Source organism: Rattus norvegicus, chromosome 6 (assembly GCF_021556685.1).
Source record: "Rattus norvegicus strain SHRSP/BbbUtx chromosome 6, alternate assembly SHRSP_T2T, whole genome shotgun sequence".
Lineage (NCBI taxonomy): Eukaryota > Metazoa > Chordata > Mammalia > Rodentia > Muridae > Rattus > Rattus norvegicus.
This window is the reverse complement of record NC_141539.1, coordinates 142,914,423-142,934,631: the sequence shown is the minus strand read 5'-3', so window position 1 is coordinate 142,934,631 and position 20,209 is coordinate 142,914,423. Positions and strand designations below refer to the sequence as shown.

The following is a 20,209-nucleotide window of genomic DNA, read 5'->3' as shown; positions in this document are numbered from 1 at the left end:
ATTTAAAAGGAAGATACCCATGGTCAACCAACTCTCATGGCAACTAATCCAGTCCCACAAAATAGTCATCATTCCTTTCTGAGGGCCACAAGCCCCTGACCCAATTACCTTTCATTCGATTTATTCCCTTACATGTCACTGTCTCTTAACACTGTGATTTTGAGGACTAAGTCTCTAGCACATGAATCAGTGGGGACAAACTATGTTCACAACATAGCAGTGGTTTACCATCTGCCCGCCAGAGTGTGCAGTCTCAGGACGTACAGAACTTTTAACACCTCATGCAGAGAAGCCCGTTTTCAGTACTTAAGACCTTGGTGTCTGAGCCAAGTTGCACACCCAGACGTCGGGATCAGAGATTATTCACTTTCACTCTGGCCCCTCTTCCCAGTATGATTTTGTTATTTATATGAAATTAGGGTCTAAAATGTGTCTCTGTTGTCATTTTACTTTAGAATTAGATTCTTATAATTTTATACAAATGTATCTTTTTCCAAGCATGGGAAGAATTAAAGAGTAAGGAAGAATTAATCTTCTCTTTCTAGGTTAATAATTTGATCGTTCACTAAACCACCTAAGTTTTGTTTTATGAGAGTTTCAGTCCAAAGGAAACACATAACCATGCAGTCACTACAGGTCCAGCTGGTTAAGAAGGTGGCCCTGCACCCATGAAGCCAGCTCCGCACCTGTGCTGCTGTGCTGCAGTCAGTGGCACTCAGCTCTTAAACACGCACTTAGGTTTCCAATGGAAACGTTTCCAGTGCACTGACAGCCGATGCCCAGTCCCTCACACTCGCTCACTGTGTGTCAGGATAGGGTTTTTTTAATTTTTAATTTTCTATTTACTCACTTTACATCCCACCCAATCTCCTCTCCCACTCACCCCCTTCCACAATCCTTCCTCCCTCCCCTCTCCCCTTCTCCTCCTCTGATACCCAGAGGGACCCCACCCTATCATTTCAAGTGTGAGGGTAGGTTTAATGTCTTTATGCTCAGAAAACAAGAGTGAGCCAAAATGTTACTGTACAAACGCTCTGAAACCTTTCCTGGGTGGTAAGATCTCATTTAAACGAAAGAAAAGTAGGGTTTCCACATCCCAATTGCAGGCTGGCTGTTCCGATGGAAGCATCAGGCTACACCAGCTGACGTCTGAGAGGCCCATCATGCAGTGGGACAACAGCACCAGTGGCCGCTCTGTCACCAGTCTGCAGTGGTCCCCGACAAGGCCCGCTGTGTTCCTGGTCCAGGATGATGCGTCTAGGATCTATGTTTGGGATCTTCTTGAGAATGACCTGGGTCCTGTGGCCCAGCAGCCCATCTCTCCAGATAAGTGAGTACAGGCCAGTCAGCCTCATCTTTGCCCTTCTTAAATCACAGATTTAAGTTTACATTCAACACCACGATCATGTGTATTATATAGGCAGAGTACTTCTGACAGTAGTGTAACACCACGGTCATGTGTATTATATAGGCAGAGTACTTCTGACAGTAGTGTAACACCACGATCATTTGTATTATATAGTCAGAGTACTTCTGACAGTAGTGTAACACCACGGTCATGTGTATTATATAGGCAGAGTACTTCTGACAGTAGTGTAACACCACGGTCATGTGTATTATATAGTCAGAGTACTTCTGACAGTAGTGTAACACCACGGTCATGTGTATTATATAGTCAGAGTACTTCTGACAGTAGTGTAATACCACGGTCATGTGTATTATATAGTCAGAGTACTTCTGACAGTAGTGTAATACCACGGTCATGTGTATAATATAGTTAGAGTACTTCTGACAGTAGTGTAACACCACGGTCATGTGTATTATATAATCAGAATACTTCTGACAGTAGTGTAACACCACGGTCATGTGTATTATATAGGCAGAGTACTTCTGACAGTAGTGTAACACCACGGTCATGTGTATAATATAGTCAGAGTACTTCTGACAGTAGTTTAACACCACGGTCATGTGTATTATATAGTCAGAGTACTTCTGACAGTAGTTTAACACCACGGTCATGTGTATTATATAGGCAGAGTACTTCTGACAGTAGTTTAACACCACGGTCATGTGTATTATATAGGCAGAGTACTTCTGACAGTAGTTTAACACCACGGTCATGTGTATTATATAGGCAGAGTACTTCTGACAGTAGTGTAATACCACGGTCATTTGTATTATATAGGCAGAGTACTTCTGACGGTAGTTTAACACCACGGTCATGTGTATAATATAGTTAGAGTACTTCTGACAGTAGTGTAACACCACGATCATTTGTATTATATAGTCAGAGTACTTCTGACAGTAGTGTAATACCACGGTCATGTGTATAATATAGTTAGAGTACTTCTGACAGTAGTTTAACACCACGGTCATTTGTATTATATAGTCAGAATACTTCTGACAGTAGTGTAACACCACGGTCATGTGTATTATATAGGCAGAGTACTTCTGACAGTAGTGTAACACCACGGTCATGTGTATTATATAGTCAGAGTACTTCTGACAGTAGTGTAACACCACGGTCATGTGTATTATATAGTCAGAGTACTTCTGACAGTAGTGTAACACCACGGTCATTTGTATTATATAGTCAGAATACTTCTGACAGTAGTGTAACACCACGGTCATGTGTATTATATAATCAGAATACTTCTGACAGTAGTGTAACACCACGGGTCATGTGTATAATATAGTTAGAGTACTTCTGAAAGTAGTGTAACACCACGGTCATGTGTATTATATAGGCAGAATACTTCTGACAGTAGTGTAACACCATGGTCATGTGTATTATATAGGCAGAGTACTTCTGACAGTAGTGTAACACCACGGTCATGTGTATTATATAGGCAGAGTACTTCTTTTTTTTTTTTTTTGGTTCTTTTTTTCGGAGCTGGGGACCGAACCCAGGGCCTTGCGCTTCCTAGGCAAGCGCTCTACCACTGAGCTAAATCCCCAACCCCGGCAGAGTACTTCTGACAGTAGTGTAACACCACGGTCATGTGTATTATATAGGCAGAGTACTTCTGACAGTAGTTTTAGTTCGTAGTCAAATTGAAATATACACAGTGTTCCTTTCTGTCCTTGGTCTCCAAGATCTCCACCCAAGTGTGCTCTGCTTCAGTTGTCCCATACTGGCCTGTCATAGGCATCCTATTCTGTTTTACATTGGCTTCCTTCTTGCTGGTCATTAAGCAATACTGTGAAAATCACTTTAAAATGCAGTTGTCTTATACCTAGCATCAGATAACACAGTGGATAGGAGAGTAGTGTAATAGTCCCCATCACTGTCATTGTGGAAGAAACAGTTTCTGTGAGTGTCTGACAGATTCAGCATGAGTGATCTACAGCGTATTCCTTCAAGGTGTCTCGAAGATGACAGGGCACATGAGGCATAGGTCACACAGTCTCCAGTCCCCAAGCACCCTTCCCACCTGTATGTGAATGAAACCTGTTGATGTGAATTTCAAAACATGTAAATTGTCACTGACACTTGTTTAAACACTTGTTAACATTTATTTATGTGTGTGCACAATTGTACATGCTATGGTGCTCATGTGGAGGTGAGATGACAACTTGTGGGATTCAGTTCTCTGCCCCTACCATGTAGGAGCCAGGAACAGAACTTGGGTCATCAGGCCTGGTAGCAAGTGCTGTTACTGGCTGAGCCATCTTGTTGATTTCTCAAGTGGACCTTAGCTTTAGCAATTCCCCTCCTTTTCCCTTCTTCCCTCCTTGGTTGATCAGTTCAACTGAAGTTTAGGAAGAAATTACATTGCTCTTTGAAAAGGAAAGAGGAGTATAAAAGTGACCAAAAATATGTTGGATGTTTGATAGAATGTAAAGGATATATTAAGATCTGAAATAAATAGGAATCACATTTACTTAGTTCTAGTGGTGGGTAAATTGTTATTGTTCTAATTAAACATCCATCAACAGAATTTCCTATAGTGGCATGTATGTAATCCTAGCACTTGAAAATCTGAGGCAGGGGGATTACAAATGTGAGGCCAGTTTGGGCTCATAGGGAATTCCTGAATAACTTGGGCTACACAACCCTACTTCATCATAAAAGAAAAGGAAACAAAAACTGTATCAACATCTGAGCATGGCAGCTCAGGCCCATTACCCCAGTATGTGGGAGACTGAAGTGGGAGGAAGATCAGTCGGTCCTCCTCTAATCAGTCAGGGATTAGAGAGCAATCTGTGCTGCATAGGAGCTCTGAAAAGAAACTTAAAAAGCCAATCAATCAGTCAATCAATCAATCAATCGCTGTAACCTGTGGGTCACATATGAACACATTTTACATCTAGAAAGTCTGCCAAGAGTCCTGGGAAGGCCATGGCAGAAGGGTCAGACACTTCTGCTGGCTGGGAAGGATCTAAGTAGGGGTAAACTTCCCTTCAGGTTATATTTCTGAAACACTGCTCAGCATGGTAGGGAAATGGCATTCAGAGGGCACACAGGGGTCAACACATGGTGGGACGGGCTGCTCACAGGAGAGTATAACTGTGGAGGGCCTGGGCTCAGGGTGGGCCTCAGCGGGAGAATGGATTTGTGCACTTTGACATTTATTCTTCCATGTTTGAGACTGGTGGCCTGAGATGCTGGGAAACCCCCACACTAGAGGTCATCCCACTGCATGTGTGGCCGAGAGGCCTTCTGAGCAGTTTGAAACCTCCATTGTTGTAGGGTGTTGATTCCCAAGGGCAGGGAGGAACGTCAGATGGGCAATAGTACCCTCCTGTGGAGTGGTAGAAGGCATCTACAGCTATACATCCTGTGAACTGCCTTCATGGATCTACCAGTCAACAGATCCCTGGTGTAGAAAATTGTGTTTAACAGACTTTCATACTGGAAAGAACCCAGATGCCCTTCAACAGAGGAATGGATACAGAAAATGTGGTACATCTACACAATGGAATATTACTCAGCTATCAAAAACAACGAGTTTATGAAATTCGTAGGCAAATGGTTGGAACTGGAAAATATCATCCTGAGTGAGCTAACCCACTCACAGAAAGACATACATGGTATGCACTCATTGATAAGTGGCTATTAGCCCAAAGGCTTGAATTACCCTAGATGCCTAGAACAAAGGAAACTCAAGACGGATGATCAAAATGTGAATGCTTCACTCCTTCTTTAAATGAGGAAAAAGAATACCCTTGGCAGGGAAGGGAGAGGCAAAGATTAAAACAGAGACTGAAGGAACACCCATTCAGAGCCTGCCCCACAGGTGGCCCATACATATACAGCCACCCAATTAGACAAGATGGATGAAGCAAAGAAGTGCAGACCGACAGGAGCCGGATGTAGATCGCTCCTGAGAGACACAGCCAGAATACAGCAAATACAGAGGCGAATGCCAGCAGCAAACCACTGAACTGAGAATAGGTCCCCCGTTGAAGGAATCAGAGAAAGAACTGGAAGAGCTTGAAGGTGCTCGAGACCCCAAAAGTACAACAATGTCAAGCAACCAGAGCTTCCAGGGACTAAGCCACTACCTAAAGACTATACATGGACTGACCCTGGACTCTGTCCCCATAGGTAGCAATGAATATCCTAGTAAGAGCACCAGTGGAAGGGGAAGCCCTGGGTCCTGCTAAGACTGAACCCCCAGTGAACTAGACTATGCGGGGAGGGTGGCAATGGGGGGAGGTTTGGGAGGGGAACACCCATAAGGAAGGGGAGGGGGGAGGGTGATGTTTGTCCGGAAACCGGGAAAGGGAATAACACTTGAAATGTATATAAGAAATACTCAAGTTAATAAAAAAAAAAAAAAGAAAAAAAAGTCAAAAAAAAAAACAGACTTTCATATACTTATTTTTGTTCAAGTATTTTGTATTAATGTTTTCTAGTTCCCATTCTTTTTCATATGTCCCTTGAATATAGATATGTACTCTGGTAACAGAAAGTCATACACTTGTATACTGACTTCCCAGTTCACGTTCTCTTTTGCCAATAGGCTTGTGGCCATGACTATCGTGGGGGAACCCGAGAAGACCAGTGGTAGCTTTGTGGCCCTGGTGTTGGCCAGGACCTCTGGTACAGTCGACATCCAGAACCTGAAGAGGCGGTGGACCACCCCGGCAGCAGATGAGCATAGCCAGCTGCATCTGCTTCTTCAGAAATGAAGACCTAATGTCAGGAGAATGATGGGTACATGAGCCTTGATTACAGATGGATCCCTTCACTCTGTGTCTATGTGACTTTGTGTACATAGAGTGTGTATATTCTGTACATAATTTGCTTTAGAAGAGCAGTGCTTTGGTATTCCCAGGAAATAAATCACTATTTTTAATGGAAACAGTGAACATTTTAGTGTATACTAAACTTCAAGGGGAATATCGAGTGATGTCCCAAAAGCTCTTCCAAGAGTGTTTCCAGTTATTTTTGGAACGATTTAAAAATACTGTCACATTTATTATTGGATTTTAAACAGTCCACCATGAGAAGTACTTGGATGGACTGTTTTCTTAGCCAGGCATAAAGTGATGTACGTGTATCTCACTTGGGAGACGACCACCACCAGCCTTCTGTTTCTAAGGTTTCTCCAACACTAGCTTTTGGTGTGCTTTGAATGGCACTCATAGAATTGAGCCAGACACATTTTACTGTGTGATTTAGCATGAAAACCACCCTCATATAGAAATAATACAAGTAAATAAATTCTCTTGAGCATGGAGTAGTAGGGACTTAACTAATTCATTTGTGCTGTTGTAGCAGTTTGTCAGCACCGGTTCACAACATTCATTTTGTTTATGGTTTTGTTTCTCACAATTGGAGATGCTAGAAGTCCAAGGCTAGGAGTCCAGGGTAGGAGTCCCAGGAGGGGGAGACCAGGGCTGGGAGTTCAGGGCTGGGAGTTCAGGTTAGGAGTCCAAGGTTCTCCTTAGACTGTTATCTCCTAATACCATCGCCTTGTGGCTCAATGTCAGTTTCTGGATTGGAAGACCACACACGTCAAGCCACACCAGAGAGTCTGAGGGCGAGCTCCTGGGAAAACTCCCTGGGTCTTGCCAGTAGACCTGTAGGGAACACAGGCAGCGTATTTAAAGCTCTTTCTGTACTTTCCCCACCAGAACTGCAATGTCTTGGACCTAGATGGTGGCTGGAAAACTCTGCAGCCTGCATCTGATCCCATGGAAATATATCCTTATTTCCCAGAGACTATAAACTCTGATGTTCTTTTTCAGTTCATCCTTGCGTTACTACCCCCAGCATCTCATCCTGGTGTAACTACTCCCAGCATCTCATCCTTGTGTAACTACTCCTGCCCCTGCATCTCATCCTGGTGTAACTACACCAGCATCTCATTCTTGTGTAACTACCCCCAGAATCCCATCCTTGTGTAACTACTCCCAGCATCCCATCCTTGTGTAACTACTCCTGCCCCTGCATCTCATCCTGGTGTAACTACACCAGCATCTCATTCTTGTGTAACTACCCCCAGAATCCCATCCTGGTATAACTACCCCAGCATCTCATCCTGGTGTAACTACCCCAGCATCCCATCCTTGTGTAACTACTCCCAGCATCCCATCCTTGTGTAACTACTCCTGCCCCTGCATCTCATCCTTGTGTAACTACCCCAGCATCCCATCCTGGTGTAACTACTCCTGCCCCAGCATCTCATCCTGGTGTAACTACCCCAGCATCTCATCCTGGTGTAACTACCCCAGGATCTCATCCTGGTGTAACTACCCCCAGCATCTCATCCTGGTGTAACTACCCCCAGCATCTCATCCTGGTGTAACTACCCCCAGCATCTCATCCTGGTGTAACTACCCCCAGCATCTCATCCTGGTGTAACTACCCCAGCATCCCATCCTGGTGTAACTACTCCTGCCCCAGCATCCCATCCTGGTGTAACTACCCCAGCATCCCATCCTGGTGTAACTACCCCAGCATCTCATCCTGGTGTAACTACCCCCAGCATCTCATCCTGGTGTAACTACCCCAGCATCTCATCCTGGTGTAACTACCCCAGCATCTCATCCTGGTGTAACTACTGCCCCAGCATCCCATCCTGGTGTAACTACTGCCCCAGCATCCCATCCTGGTGTAACTACTGCCCCAGCATCCCATCCTGGTGTAACTACTGCCCCAGCATCCCATCCTGGTGTAACTACCCCAGCATCCCATCCTGGTGTAACTACCCCAGCATCCCATCCTGGTGTAACTACCCCCAGCAACATCTTTGCTTCTTTTTTTCATTGTGCTGACTTGGAGCTCATTCATTATCACAGAAATGACAGAATAGTTCAGAGAGGCTTGTCTCAGTATGTACATGTGCACATGACACATAAGCACATGCACAGGACATACATACATGGAGGCATGCACAGATACACACACAGCATGCACATACAGACCTAGTCAGGTATTGCTGTAGTTGTCTGGTTTCTCTCCACAAGGTGGCACTGTCTTTGTCCCGTCATACTGGTCACTGAATCACAAGGAGCAGTGGCCAGCCGCAGAGATAGAACACGTTGTATAGCACTGCTTAGCAGAAAGGGAGGGCTGCAAGAATGTGTGGGCAGAGGGCATGTTTGTGTGATTGGCGCAGTGCCACTGAGTGAGTGGATGTTTAGCCAACCCTTGTTGAACAAGGGACTGGAATCTCCTCTCTGTAGCTTCATAAACTCGAGAGTCAGTCACAGATGTGGGAGTGAGGTGAGGCACTGGGCTCAGTACTGGTCTGGAGTGTTTATATAGGTTTCCTTCCCAAGCTGGAGTCAGTGTTCTTATGTCTGGATTTCCTCTGTTTCTCGATGTCTGTGAGTCTTAGACAATCGCAGTGCTTGACAGTCGCCTCCGTCTGACTCTGTGCTGCCTGGTTTGCTTCCTGGTTATGTGGCACTTTTGAGTTTCATGACCCAAGTGTAGCACTGTATGAGGATTATTTTTAGTGTGGATAGGGAAGATCAAAAACCTTCAGTTGGTTTCTTCGTTTGTTTGTTCCTTTGTCCCCCAGGGCTGTTTAGGTTGACTGGCATCACAGGAGGAGAAATGATGGTCAGAAAAGACCTAACAAGGAGGGCCAGCACGTAGTGGCTGTGTGGCCCTCTGGAAGTCTGTGTATATTTGAGGCACTGCCTTCGAGGTAGCACTGTTTGTGACCTAGACTGTCTGTGACCTAGACTGTCTGTGACCTAGACTGTCTGTGACCTAGACTGAATGTGACCTAGGCTGAATGTGACCTAGACTGTCTGTGACCTAGGCTGAATGTGACCTAGACTGTCTGTGACCTAGACTGTCTGTGACCTAGACTGTCTGTGACCTAGGCTGTCTGTGACCTAGGCTTTCTGTGACCTAGACTGTCTGTGACCTACACTGTCTGTGACCTAGAAAGTCTGTGACCTACACTGTCTGTGACCTACACTGTCTGTGACCTACACTGTCTGTGACCTACACTGTCTGTGACCTCCTACACTGTCTGTGACCTCCTACACTGTCTGTAATCTCCTACACTGTCTGTGACCTCCTACACTGTCTGTGACCTCTTACACTGTCTGTGACCTCTTACACTGTCTGTGACCTACGCTGTCTGTGACCTACGCTGTCTGTGACCTACACTGTCTGTGACCTAGAGCCATGTGCTGAGTGTGTGCAGGGTGAGAGACTGTTCTTCCCCCAGTATTGGCAGCCTCCACTCCCACAGTGTCCGAATGTTCCCTTCTCAGGCTCCACAGCCAAGTGTCCTGTGAATTACACAGAAATGCCGAGATGACAGAGGAAGGAAAAGAGGCCTCTTTTCTCTGGGGACGACAACCCAATGTATTGTCCCCTCCACTTCATCGAAGTGGGCTCTCTTGGCCTCCAGTAATGGCCAACTTCTCTCCCGAAGGTTGGCAACACTCTTGCAGAATGAAACCAAAGTGTGATTGCCCTACTCAGTGCAGCCTCTCACCACCGATAACAACAAAAACCCAAACGGTATCCCATAACAGCTTAGGAAAATAAATGGAAAATCAGCTCCGCCTCCTGTTCAGCTTCCCCTGGCTAACATCTGTATATCCCAGGGAGGCAGAGTGCTCCACTCGCTTATGGATTAGATCCCAGCCAGCAATCATCTATAATAATTTATAATTGGACACTCCAATTTATAAACTTGTCAGAAAGAATCCTGGGTACATGAAGGGTGAAAGAGCCGCACTAGAGTACCAACTATGGAAAATATGGTTTCTTTTTTGAATACTTTGCTTAGAACATTTGGTACAGTGACAGGCAGAAGATAACCACACTAGCCAGCAGTTGTATATCAGAAAACCCCCACTGGCTGGGAGTATGCAGCACTCTTAGATTGTAGTTTGAGAGAAGAGCAAACCCAAGCATGAGGCTGACTCAGCTTGGGGTGCTTCGCCATGTTTACATCCTCACTGTGATCTTGGCTGGATGTAGAGTCTCTTTAACATTCTGCTTAGCATCTTGGTGAGCCCTGCCTCACAGAACAGGACTTGTTTGAAGCACAGGCCTGTTGGTGAGGCTAGGGGTGTCTGACATGTGCAGTTTCTAGGCCCCTCTCACTCCACCAGCTGCACAGTGTCCTGTGGAGATGGTGTGAAGGTTCTGGTAGAGTTGTTTCCCTCCCAGCAGTTCCTGTTGTCACCAGCTTCTGTGGGCGCCTTAGATCTAAAGGGATGTTCATCATAGGCCTCAGGGCATCCAGCATGGCACCAAGTCTACAGATGCTGTCTCTCCAGGCTTTGGTCTGGGTGGTTTCTGATGATTGAAGGTACATGTCCTGGCTCCATTGAGCTTATCCTGAGGGAACCTTACTGATAGCACCGTATCAATTGGTTCCTTATCCATTCACAACCGAGAAGCTATTGAACAGGAGACAAAAGTCCATTTGTAAAAGCATCATGCAGTGTGGCATGTCAGGCACAAGGGGGCAGCAGCAGCAGCCTAAACTCTGGCCAGCCTACTTCTCTACACTTATGCCTGAATGCTTGATTCCAAACACAGCCAGAAGCAGTATGCTTAAAAACTCTCGCAGTAATAACCAAAGAGAGGATTCTCCACATTGATCAAACAGCGGAAACATTTTTATTTTTAAAAAGATTTTCTTTTTATATGTGTCAAAGTCAAATAGCCAAAATGCCTGCCTGCCTCTTAGCACAACATTTTTTCTAGGGAGGCTGTGTTAGTGCTGGGTATCTGGAGGCAGCTTAGAGTCACTGAGTCTCAGCGGACACCCACTAGACAAGGAGACACACTACATGTGGTCATGTGCCAAATGGGGCTTTCAGAAAGCCTCTAGCTAAATCCATCTTTGTGGTCCTGACGTGAGGCTTAAATAGTGGTACATGCACGCACACATATAATAACACTAAGGAGTCCTAGTTATGGTGTGGTTTTACCTACCATTGTCTCAGCCCCTGTATCTCCTGCAAGTGGTGGTCTGACAAGTTGTTGGAACCTTGTGAAGTCTCTCTTAGGGAAGCAAGGTGGTCCTCTTGCTGGCATCAGGCTTCATTCCTTTCCCTTGGTCAACATGGGATATCAATTCCTTGAGCATCGTTGTCTCAGTAGTCTTGACAGCTAGAGGAGGAGCACAAGTGTTCTTTTCGAAAAGCTCCAGTCTTTACTTACCCATAAATGGGACGTTTGTATCATACCTCCTCCCCAAGGCTCAGGGAACGTCACAGAAGAGGAGGCAGAAAGACTAGAAGAGTCAGAGCTTGGTGAGACACACTCTTCTGGACGTGAGAAGACCACTGCACTTATGAATGCACAGAGGCTGTGGTCACCTCCACATGGCCCTCACAACAACAAGCCACATGACACATGAACATTAGAGGGACCCACAGGCCCCTGCTCCTAGCTGGGCAGTTATTCACAGCAGGTGGCTGCTAGGGGAGGGATTGTCAGTTCTCTTTAAGGATATGGTGCCAGGTAGGTTCACCATATACCAGTGGACGACCCTATACTCATTTCCATATGAGTGACATTAAGTAGACGCTGCTGTCAGGACATGAAGACAGCCTTCACCAGCTACCAAGTCACCCAGCATTCAGCTTGGACTTCATGCCCTCAGAACTGAGAAATAAATCTTTTTATAATTAAAACTATTTTTGCATTCATTTATTTATGTATGTGGTGTGTGTGAGTGTACCCAAATATATGCAAGTGTGCATGCCCTAGCATGTGTATGAAAGGCAGAAGGCAGTTATGAGAGTCAATTTTCTCCTATTGAACTAGCCTTTACTCACTGAGCCATCTTGCAGGCCCCATTACATTTTTTTTCTTTTTTGTTGTTTTTTTTGTTTTTGCAACAGTTTCTGTTTAAATTCTCAAGCTGCGTCCTCACCATACTATAATTGCCCAGCAGTGCTGCTGTGCAGGTCAGGAAAGTGTGTCTACTGAAAGACCAGGAGGAGGAAGCCAAAGCACTTGCCGGGTCCTTGCCCCCCTCTGATCTCCCTCTGTTGTGAAGGACGCACACCACGACCACCTGCTCAGTCCAGCAGCCAGCTGGCACACACAGGTGGTCATTTGGGGCTAATGGCTAATGGAGATGCTTGAAAAGTGGGGCTAGCCCTTGAACTCAACAGCAGGAAGGGGTCCTGGGTATTGCAACAATAGCTCAGAGCAGTTTGCCGTCACTGCAGAGGATGTGGAGCATACACTCTGCTCTTGGAGGCACCCTTGAGAGTCTAAGCTTTGCCTGTTGAGCTCTTCCTAAAAGCTCACCCACTCCCACACCTTGTGGGAAAACGTGAGGGAAGCAAGTTGTTCAAGATAGCAAACAACCTGTTTAGAAAGTTTCCCACCCTTGACAAGTGTCAAAAGCTACTCACCGCTCTGTCATCTAGAAAACAGAATTTTACAGGGTAACTGCTTTTGAGCACAGCGCTTTCCCAAGTTCTGTTGTCCTGCAAATTGAGAGCTGGAGATGTGCCTTTGGAATCTTTATTTTGATCACATTCAAATCCACGATGTTCTCTGAAGCACAGTGTGTCGGCGTGTCCCATCTCTGGATGCTGTGTTCAGGGAGTGGGTGCTGACCCTAGGGGTTGACACTGTGCTGTAATAGCTGTCAAATGCCACAGGAAAATCCCCTGTCTGCATTTCCAGAGCACTGATGACCTGGAAAGACCAGGACCACTGCCATCCATTCACGGCACGCATGGTGTCAGATGTGTTTGTATGGGAAGCAGATGTGTCTGTATGAGGCAGAACCTGTGGATGGTACCATGTAGTGAGCAGCACGTCCATGCATAAGGCCAGATCTTCATTCCCTGGGTTCTTATAACTCATTCCAGTTGCCACAGGGACAGCTGGTGTCAACAGGGAAGCACAGACAGTAGAGCAGCAGCAGGTGGCACGGAAACTGGGTCAAAGGAGGTCCAGGTGGGCTTGTTCCTTGCCCATGCTACCCACTGATGAGCACCGTTTTTATCGGTTGTGTGTTAGTGATCAGGACCTGGCCCACACCTGTGAAACCGAGCATCTCAGGAGCACTGAGACATGCAGAGAGCTTTCAAGGAGCTGGACATCTCTGTTCTAGTAGTACTTCTGATACTTTGAAGGATCTGCCATAGTTTTCGATGCTGGATACGTGAATGTACATGGTTGTCGGCTTCCCTTCAGCTTCCATTCTCACTGCCTCTTTTTATTTTTAATTTTTTTTGATAGAGGTTAGCCTAACTGGATTGGGGTGACATCTCATGGTTTTGATTTCATTTCCCTGATGACTAGTGAAGTTTGTGTGTGTGTGTGTGTGTGTGTGTGTGTGTGTGTGTGTGTGTTTAAATATATCCACTGGCTATCTGTACGTATTTTCTTTTGAGAGATGTTTAAGTCTATTGCCCAATTTTAGTAGGGTCATCACCGTCACCTTTTACTGCCATTGTGTGAGTTCCATGTATTCTCTTCAAGTTATTCTTTGATGGGTGACCATTTTACAACAGTTTCTTCCCACCATGTAGGCTGCCTCTTCACTCTGTTGATTGTTTCTTTTGCAGTAAAGAAGCTTTCGTGGTTTGATGTAATCCTGTGTCTATTTTTGCTCTTGTTTCCCGGGCTCTTATCCAGAAACTCTGTGCCCACTCCATCGACCTGAAACATTTCCCCAGTGTCCTTTCCTGGTAGCTTCATAGTTTCAGATCTTACATTTCAGTCTTTAATCCACAGAACTTGAACTTTTCTGAGATGCCTTAAGTTTTTCCCACGGGGCTGGGGGGTGGGGCTTTTGAATTGTTAAAACAGGGTTTGTAAATCCCTATTGTAAAGAAGCAGTTTACACCTTTTTAATGCCAAGTGTTGGTGTTCTTCTAGGATTCTCCCTCCTGACAGGAGGATCTTCCTGAGCAGCTTTTGAACCAGGAGCACATTCTGGCCCTCATCTGTCCCTCTAGCTCCCATCTCAGGACTTCCAAGGCTTTGAGTCCAGGCCCTGAGTCCAGAGGCCATTGCCTTCAGTGATTGTGGCACTGCTCAGTCCCTCAGGGTCCTCCTTCCTCAGGTGAGACGTGGGACATACACTTTCGTGTGTCTGACCTTGCCTGGTTCAGTCCTCAGGAAATGCCTCACTGAATTGGCCTGAACTGAGCCACCTCTGCTTAACTGAATACTTTCTCACGGTGGCTAGAATAAACACGATGGCACTACCTAAAGCTATACAATAATAAAAATGCTCACGCTCTTTCTTGAATGAAACCCTTACGCATTAAGAGCTTATTAAAAGCAGGTCACTACATTATTCCATTAAGTTTTGCTTTATTTTTTAAATTGTAAGCGTTGTAGTTTCACAATGGAGATAATTGGATAATTTCTTATTCTGCCAATAATATAGAGAACTTAAAAGTGAGAGAAAAGAACAGCATTGGCACCCAAGGATAAATGTTTCGTATTAGTGCATTTTAGTATCTTTTAGATGTAGAAATATGTATGCATCTATAAAAATAAAACGAGCGTAGCAGATCCGTGTAGTAAACCTATTGATGGAAGTTGTTCAGTCTGCTTTTGTTAAGACATCTGGCCTTCTTGGTGACACTGCTCCTCTTTCTTACATGGGCTCCACCCATGCCTGAATCATGTTTTCTGAAAGCCACCTCTTTCCTCACAGGACACTCACTGGGTGTTCTGAGCTGCAAGATGCCTAAGTCTTCATTCTAAAGAGACAGTTCATGATGGATTGGCTGAATTTGGGGCAGAGGGTGATCTTTGAAGACAGGATGAGAACAGAGAATTAGTTACTCTCTGGGGTCTTGTTTAGAGTGTACACTTTTGAAAAGGTGGTTTTAGACTGTCTCTCTTTAAATCTTCATAGGAAAGAGATCATTGCATAATAGCAGGGACCTCATTGCTTAGGACCCAATGAAACATGTTTCCTTAAACTCCCTGGCGCATCTGCCCAGACCAAGTCCCAGATACCCAGTTTCTCTTGAAGCAGTGGACCTTTGAGTGGCTCTCCAGAAGAAATGCATTCATGTGGATCTACTTACCCTGTCCCAGCTTCACTGTCCAGCCTGACCAGTGCCCCACGTCCAGTTGGGTTAATAGGCCCTGCCATAGAAAGCCGTTCACTGAGTACCTGAGGAATAAGCCTTGTATTCTCAGCTGAGGGATAATACTCCATTTCCTCCTCGGCCCTGTCTGCTAAACACTTTTTCTTGAATGTGCTATGAGTAGGTACTGAGCTGAAGGTTGGGGAACCAAAGACGGGTAAGAAATTGTCCTGGCCTTTTGGCGTGGGTGGGTAAGCGAACTCCAGCATAAATCAGAGGACCTGCCTACAGAAGTATTTTGTTTGACCTTTGCAGTGTTTTATAAACGTTTGAATAGTTTCCATGGGACACGGCCCTGAGTTCCCCACAGGTCTCCCATACCCTGCCCAGTTCCCGCTGGAGCTGATGACCTATGAAGTCTGTGGTGATTGCAGTCTAAACACTATCCCCTGAGACGCCGCAAGCAGAGGGCTGGCTCTCTGGAGGTTGAAGGTCAGACTTGGAAATAAACATGCTTGGTAGGTCCTAGCTCTGGTGTTGCCTAGGGGACTTGGAGGCTTCAGCAGGCATGGTGAGCATTGTGGTCAAAGCTGCTTGAGAATGTTCCAGTAAAATTGGAATAGACCGCATTCATACTTAGCTTGTCAAATTTGGCCCGTGCCGTGGGATTCCTAAATGATTCTATGTCAGTGGCTCTTGATTGGTGAGATTCCACATACAAGTGTGCGTTCCCACCATTTCAAGAAGTATTAACATGTACTCCATTCTGAGATAAACACTGGACACACGCAGCTTTATTGGTGGTTTTAATCTCATATATCGGGAATGTAGAACTTTCATTTATTGAAGATTAACAAGGTCTTCCAGGTAATCCCTAAACAAAACAAGAAAACTAGAAATGGCTACTGTTGGTATTCTGTCTGAGCTCCACCTCCACGGCTACCCAGCAACAGCCAGGGATGCTCCCATGGTTGCCGAGCAACAACCAGGTGTGCCTGGTTATACAGGGGGCTGCTTGCCCTCCTTGCTCTTTCTTATTCCTCTCTTGTCCTTTGTTCTCCTCTATTCCCTGCTCTTCCCCTTTGTCCCTTCTCTCCCTATCCACCCCCCCCACGTGCTCACGGCTGGCGTTTACTTCTCCCCTCTTCCATTCTTCTTCTCTCATTAAACCTCTCCACGAGGAACCATGTTGTCTTGGTGTGTTCTGTCTGGACGCAGGCTGAGATTTAAACCCCAACAGCTACAGTGTCTGTTCTCAACCTGTGGGTCTCAACCCCTTTGGGGGTCAAATGAGACTTTCACAGGAGTCGTACATCTTCCATCAGCACCTTGTCCTGTGCTGTCAGAGCGAAGGTTTCATTTTGTCCTCTGTTTTCCCAAACCTAATATCCACAGCCACCCCAAGACTAGATCTCAACATTCCTCCCAGAAAGATCTAGGCCTGTCCTTGGAGGGATTCTGAATTCTTGTTCCCAGGGAACATTCTTCTTCTGTCTCAGTGCCTTCTGGAATTCGTACAGAGTGGCCGAGCAAGCGTCAGCAGCACCAGGAGCCTTTGGTGTAGCTCCTCAAATGTTTCCATGGTTCCTGGGGAGTGAAGCCCCTTGGGTAGCCATTAGCTCTCGCTCATTCAGTGGAAAAGAGATGCTCCCTCATCGTAACATGCCATATATCCCTTTCATCCTAAAACAAACAAACAAACAAACAAAAAAAAAAAACCCTGTGACTTTTTTTTGTGAGATTCGTTGAGAACCGTCTACTTCCTGTAGTTGTACTATGTGCCCTACACAGCCAGTCACTTGCATAAATTTTAGTGCTTCAGACTGAAGATGCTTCCAGACTGTTCAATAACAATGCTTTACTGTGTGATGGGTCAGATGTAGAGGACTAAAGCTTAGCTCAGCAGAAGGCCTACCCAAGCCTGTTAGTGAATACCACACCTCTGTACCTTGATTCCAGAAGTGTCCGAACCTCAGAACTGGGACTGAGAAGCAGCAAGAGACTGCTGTACCAGACTCTTTGGCCCCATGCTACTCCATGTTGTCCTATCTGGAGTCTTGGGTCTCAGTTGACTCAGTCGGGAGTGTGGTTGTTTCTGATAGTCTGTGGATTCTTGGTTGGAATTCTCTTCTGTTTATCGCCCCCTGCTGGCTTGAGAGTGCTGCCTGAACTGTAGCTTATCTCATGCCATCCACGGGTCTGTTTCTGGTGTGTGGTAAGTTCTGCTCTTGTCTGCATCTAAACTTCACACACTAGATAGTTCAAGTGCTTGGGTTTTTAAATACACCCAACTCTCCAACTGTGTAGGAGCTAAGTGGGAGGGGCTACTACCTCCTCTGGTTTTCTTGTGAGAATTCACAAACAAAATTCCTGAAAACGCTTTCGGAATACATCTGGCCAAGAACGGCAGGCTAATTCCCTTCATTGGATTCATTCTTGCGGTCAGCGTAAGTGGTGAGGAATTGTGCAGGGAGGCCACCAGCACATGTCCGGTTTGTGGGACGTGACATCATAGCTCCCCTGTCTCCCATGAGTGCACAGTTGAGGACAGAGCAAGCCCAGGAGCATGCAAAAGCCCTGAAGCCAGCTCACCACAAAAGACAGAGAACACTGCATACAGAAGAAAGCAACTAGGGCATGAGGCATCTCTGACATTTCTCCTGGCCTCAGAACAGCAATGACTGCTTTCCAGTGATGTGTGGAAGCCCACGGAGGCTCCTGCTCTATCCTTACACTACTGTTAAGAAGTAGCCATTTCCTCCTCCATTATAAAGAAAACAGATGTTGACTCATGGGTCCCTTAGCCACTTGTCTTAGGTAGGGTTACTATTGCTGTGATGAAACACCATGACCAAAAGCAAGCTGGGGAGGAAAAGCTTTATTTCACTCACAGTTCTGTGCATTAACTCATTAAAGGCAGTGAGGGCAGGAACTCAAGCAGGACAGGAACCTAGAGGCAGGAGCTGATGCACAGGCCATGGAGGGGTGCTGCTTACTGGATTACTCTCCCTGGCTTGCCCTGACTGCTCTCAAGTAGAACCCAGGACCACCAGTAAAGGGATAGATAGCATCAACAATGGTGTGGACCCTCCCCCATGAATAACTAAGTAAGGACATTTCTTACAGTAGGATCCTATGGAGGCGTTTTCTTAACTGAGGTTTCCTCCCTTCAGATAACTCTAGCCTGTGTGAGGTTAACATAAAACTAGCCAGGACACAACTGCTGGGCATAACAAACTAGGTGTGCCTCTCAGACTTCCCTACACCCATGTAAGTAAGTGGAAAGACAAACAAACCCATTACTTGTCCTTAGCTCATGGAGTTTTTGCTTACAGGCTCCTCCCTGAGTGGATTGTCTATGTTTAGTGCTGGGAACCACAGGGCTTTCAGAAAAGCACACCTAGTGTTGCCAGTGCTGACCGTTCCTCAGAAGCAGATGTGCTGAGCTGGGTCCCTCTGAATATACCCCAGTGAGGCGATTCCATAGAGAATTGATCTTACCATTGTCTTGATAATTCTGGAATCACGAGCAAAATTCAGATTTAATCTTGGAGATATCCTCATAAGACCAGGGACTATTTATGAACACCTGGGTGGAAGTCTCTAGAGGGAAAATATGAGGAGCGAAAGACATGGTGAAAATATGACAAGTGGATGTTTAATTTTTGTTATATTCTTTTATTGTTTAAAACAAAATTTAAATTTAAACACATTTTGATACTATTAGTCCCCTCCCCGAAGTCTTTCCAGGTCCTTCCCCCCCGCAACTTTATTATTTTTTTCCTCAAAAAAGAAGCGAAAACCCAATACAACAACACCTACCCCCAAAACCAAAAAAGTAAAATAAAACCCCCACAGAAACAGAAAAAAAAAAACAAAGCACCAAACTGTAATAAAAGCACACAAAAGAACTATGGAGTCTGTTGTATGTTGTTCAGCTACTCATTGTTGTGGTTTGCCTTGGAGTTCTCTAGGCAAGAGCGCTAGATTTGGGCAGAGGGAGGAGTCAGGAGCGAGAGGGGGATTAGATTCAGAGAATAGGGTGAGAGAAGACAGTTGGTGACAGTTGAGCCAGTAGAACCTGAGCAAGGGGAAAAAGGATTGAACAGTTGGGAGAGAGTGAGAGAGGAGAAATGAAGATAGGAGGGAAAGGAACAGTTTAGAGACACGATGGGGAACTGAGAAGAGTTAGAGGAGACAGGAGATGGAGAGAGGGGAGAAGCTAGGAGTCGTTGTAGGAGAAGGAGAAACTAAAGCATGGAAGAGTTGATATAGTTGGGAGAGTGAGTAAAGAAAAGATGGAAAGAGGGGAGAAGCGAGGAGTCGTTGTGGGAGAAGGAGAAGCTGGAGACCTGGCAAATAGAAGGTGCAAGGGATAGATGGTACTGGGCTTTGTATGTTTAAGTGGGCAATTATATCTTACCAATTGGATCTAAGATTATTGAGTTGTGTGTTCTTTTATGTGAGAGTTTGAGTGTAAGAAAGTGTGTGGCTGGGCTGTGTTTCCGCCAAGATATCTAGCAGATATCTGGGGCACTGAGGTGTAGGACCTAGCAGGGTAAGAGACCAAACGTTACCGTTTTTATTTTTATATAATTACAACACAAGACCTGTACTGGTGGTGAGATACCCAGTGTCACTCCATTGGAGAAAACTGATCGTTTATCTCTTCCAGACATAAATGGTGGTTCCGTTGTTAAACCTTTATTATACTAGCCAGGTTTTTTTTCATCCATTCACTCACTCA

General features: G+C 45.5%; 1 protein-coding gene and 1 long non-coding RNA gene across 16 annotated transcripts in view; one reads left to right on the top strand and one right to left on the bottom strand.

Annotated features, from left to right (window-relative positions):
- The window catches only part of Dync2i1 (dynein 2 intermediate chain 1), a 56,425-nt gene extending 50,114 nt beyond the window's left edge, over positions 1–6,311 (top strand). For 12 of the 15 annotated variants that reach the window (NM_001433999.1, NM_001433997.1, NM_001433996.1 and 9 more), the window contains 2 exon segments: positions 1,107–1,330; positions 5,970–6,311. In NM_001433999.1, coding sequence (NP_001420928.1) covers positions 1,107–1,330; positions 5,970–6,138 — 393 coding nt within the window. In that variant the 3' untranslated portion in view covers positions 6,139–6,311. 15 annotated transcript variants of the gene reach the window in all.
- A 9,952-nt stretch (positions 6,312–16,263) lies between these two features.
- LOC134479489 (uncharacterized) lies at positions 16,264–19,065 on the bottom strand. The gene is made up of 2 exons (XR_015623527.1): positions 18,964–19,065; positions 16,264–17,145 (listed from the first exon to the last, which is right to left on the bottom strand). It is a non-coding gene; the product is annotated as an uncharacterized LOC134479489 (long non-coding RNA).
- Positions 19,066–20,209: the final 1,144 nt, after the last annotated feature.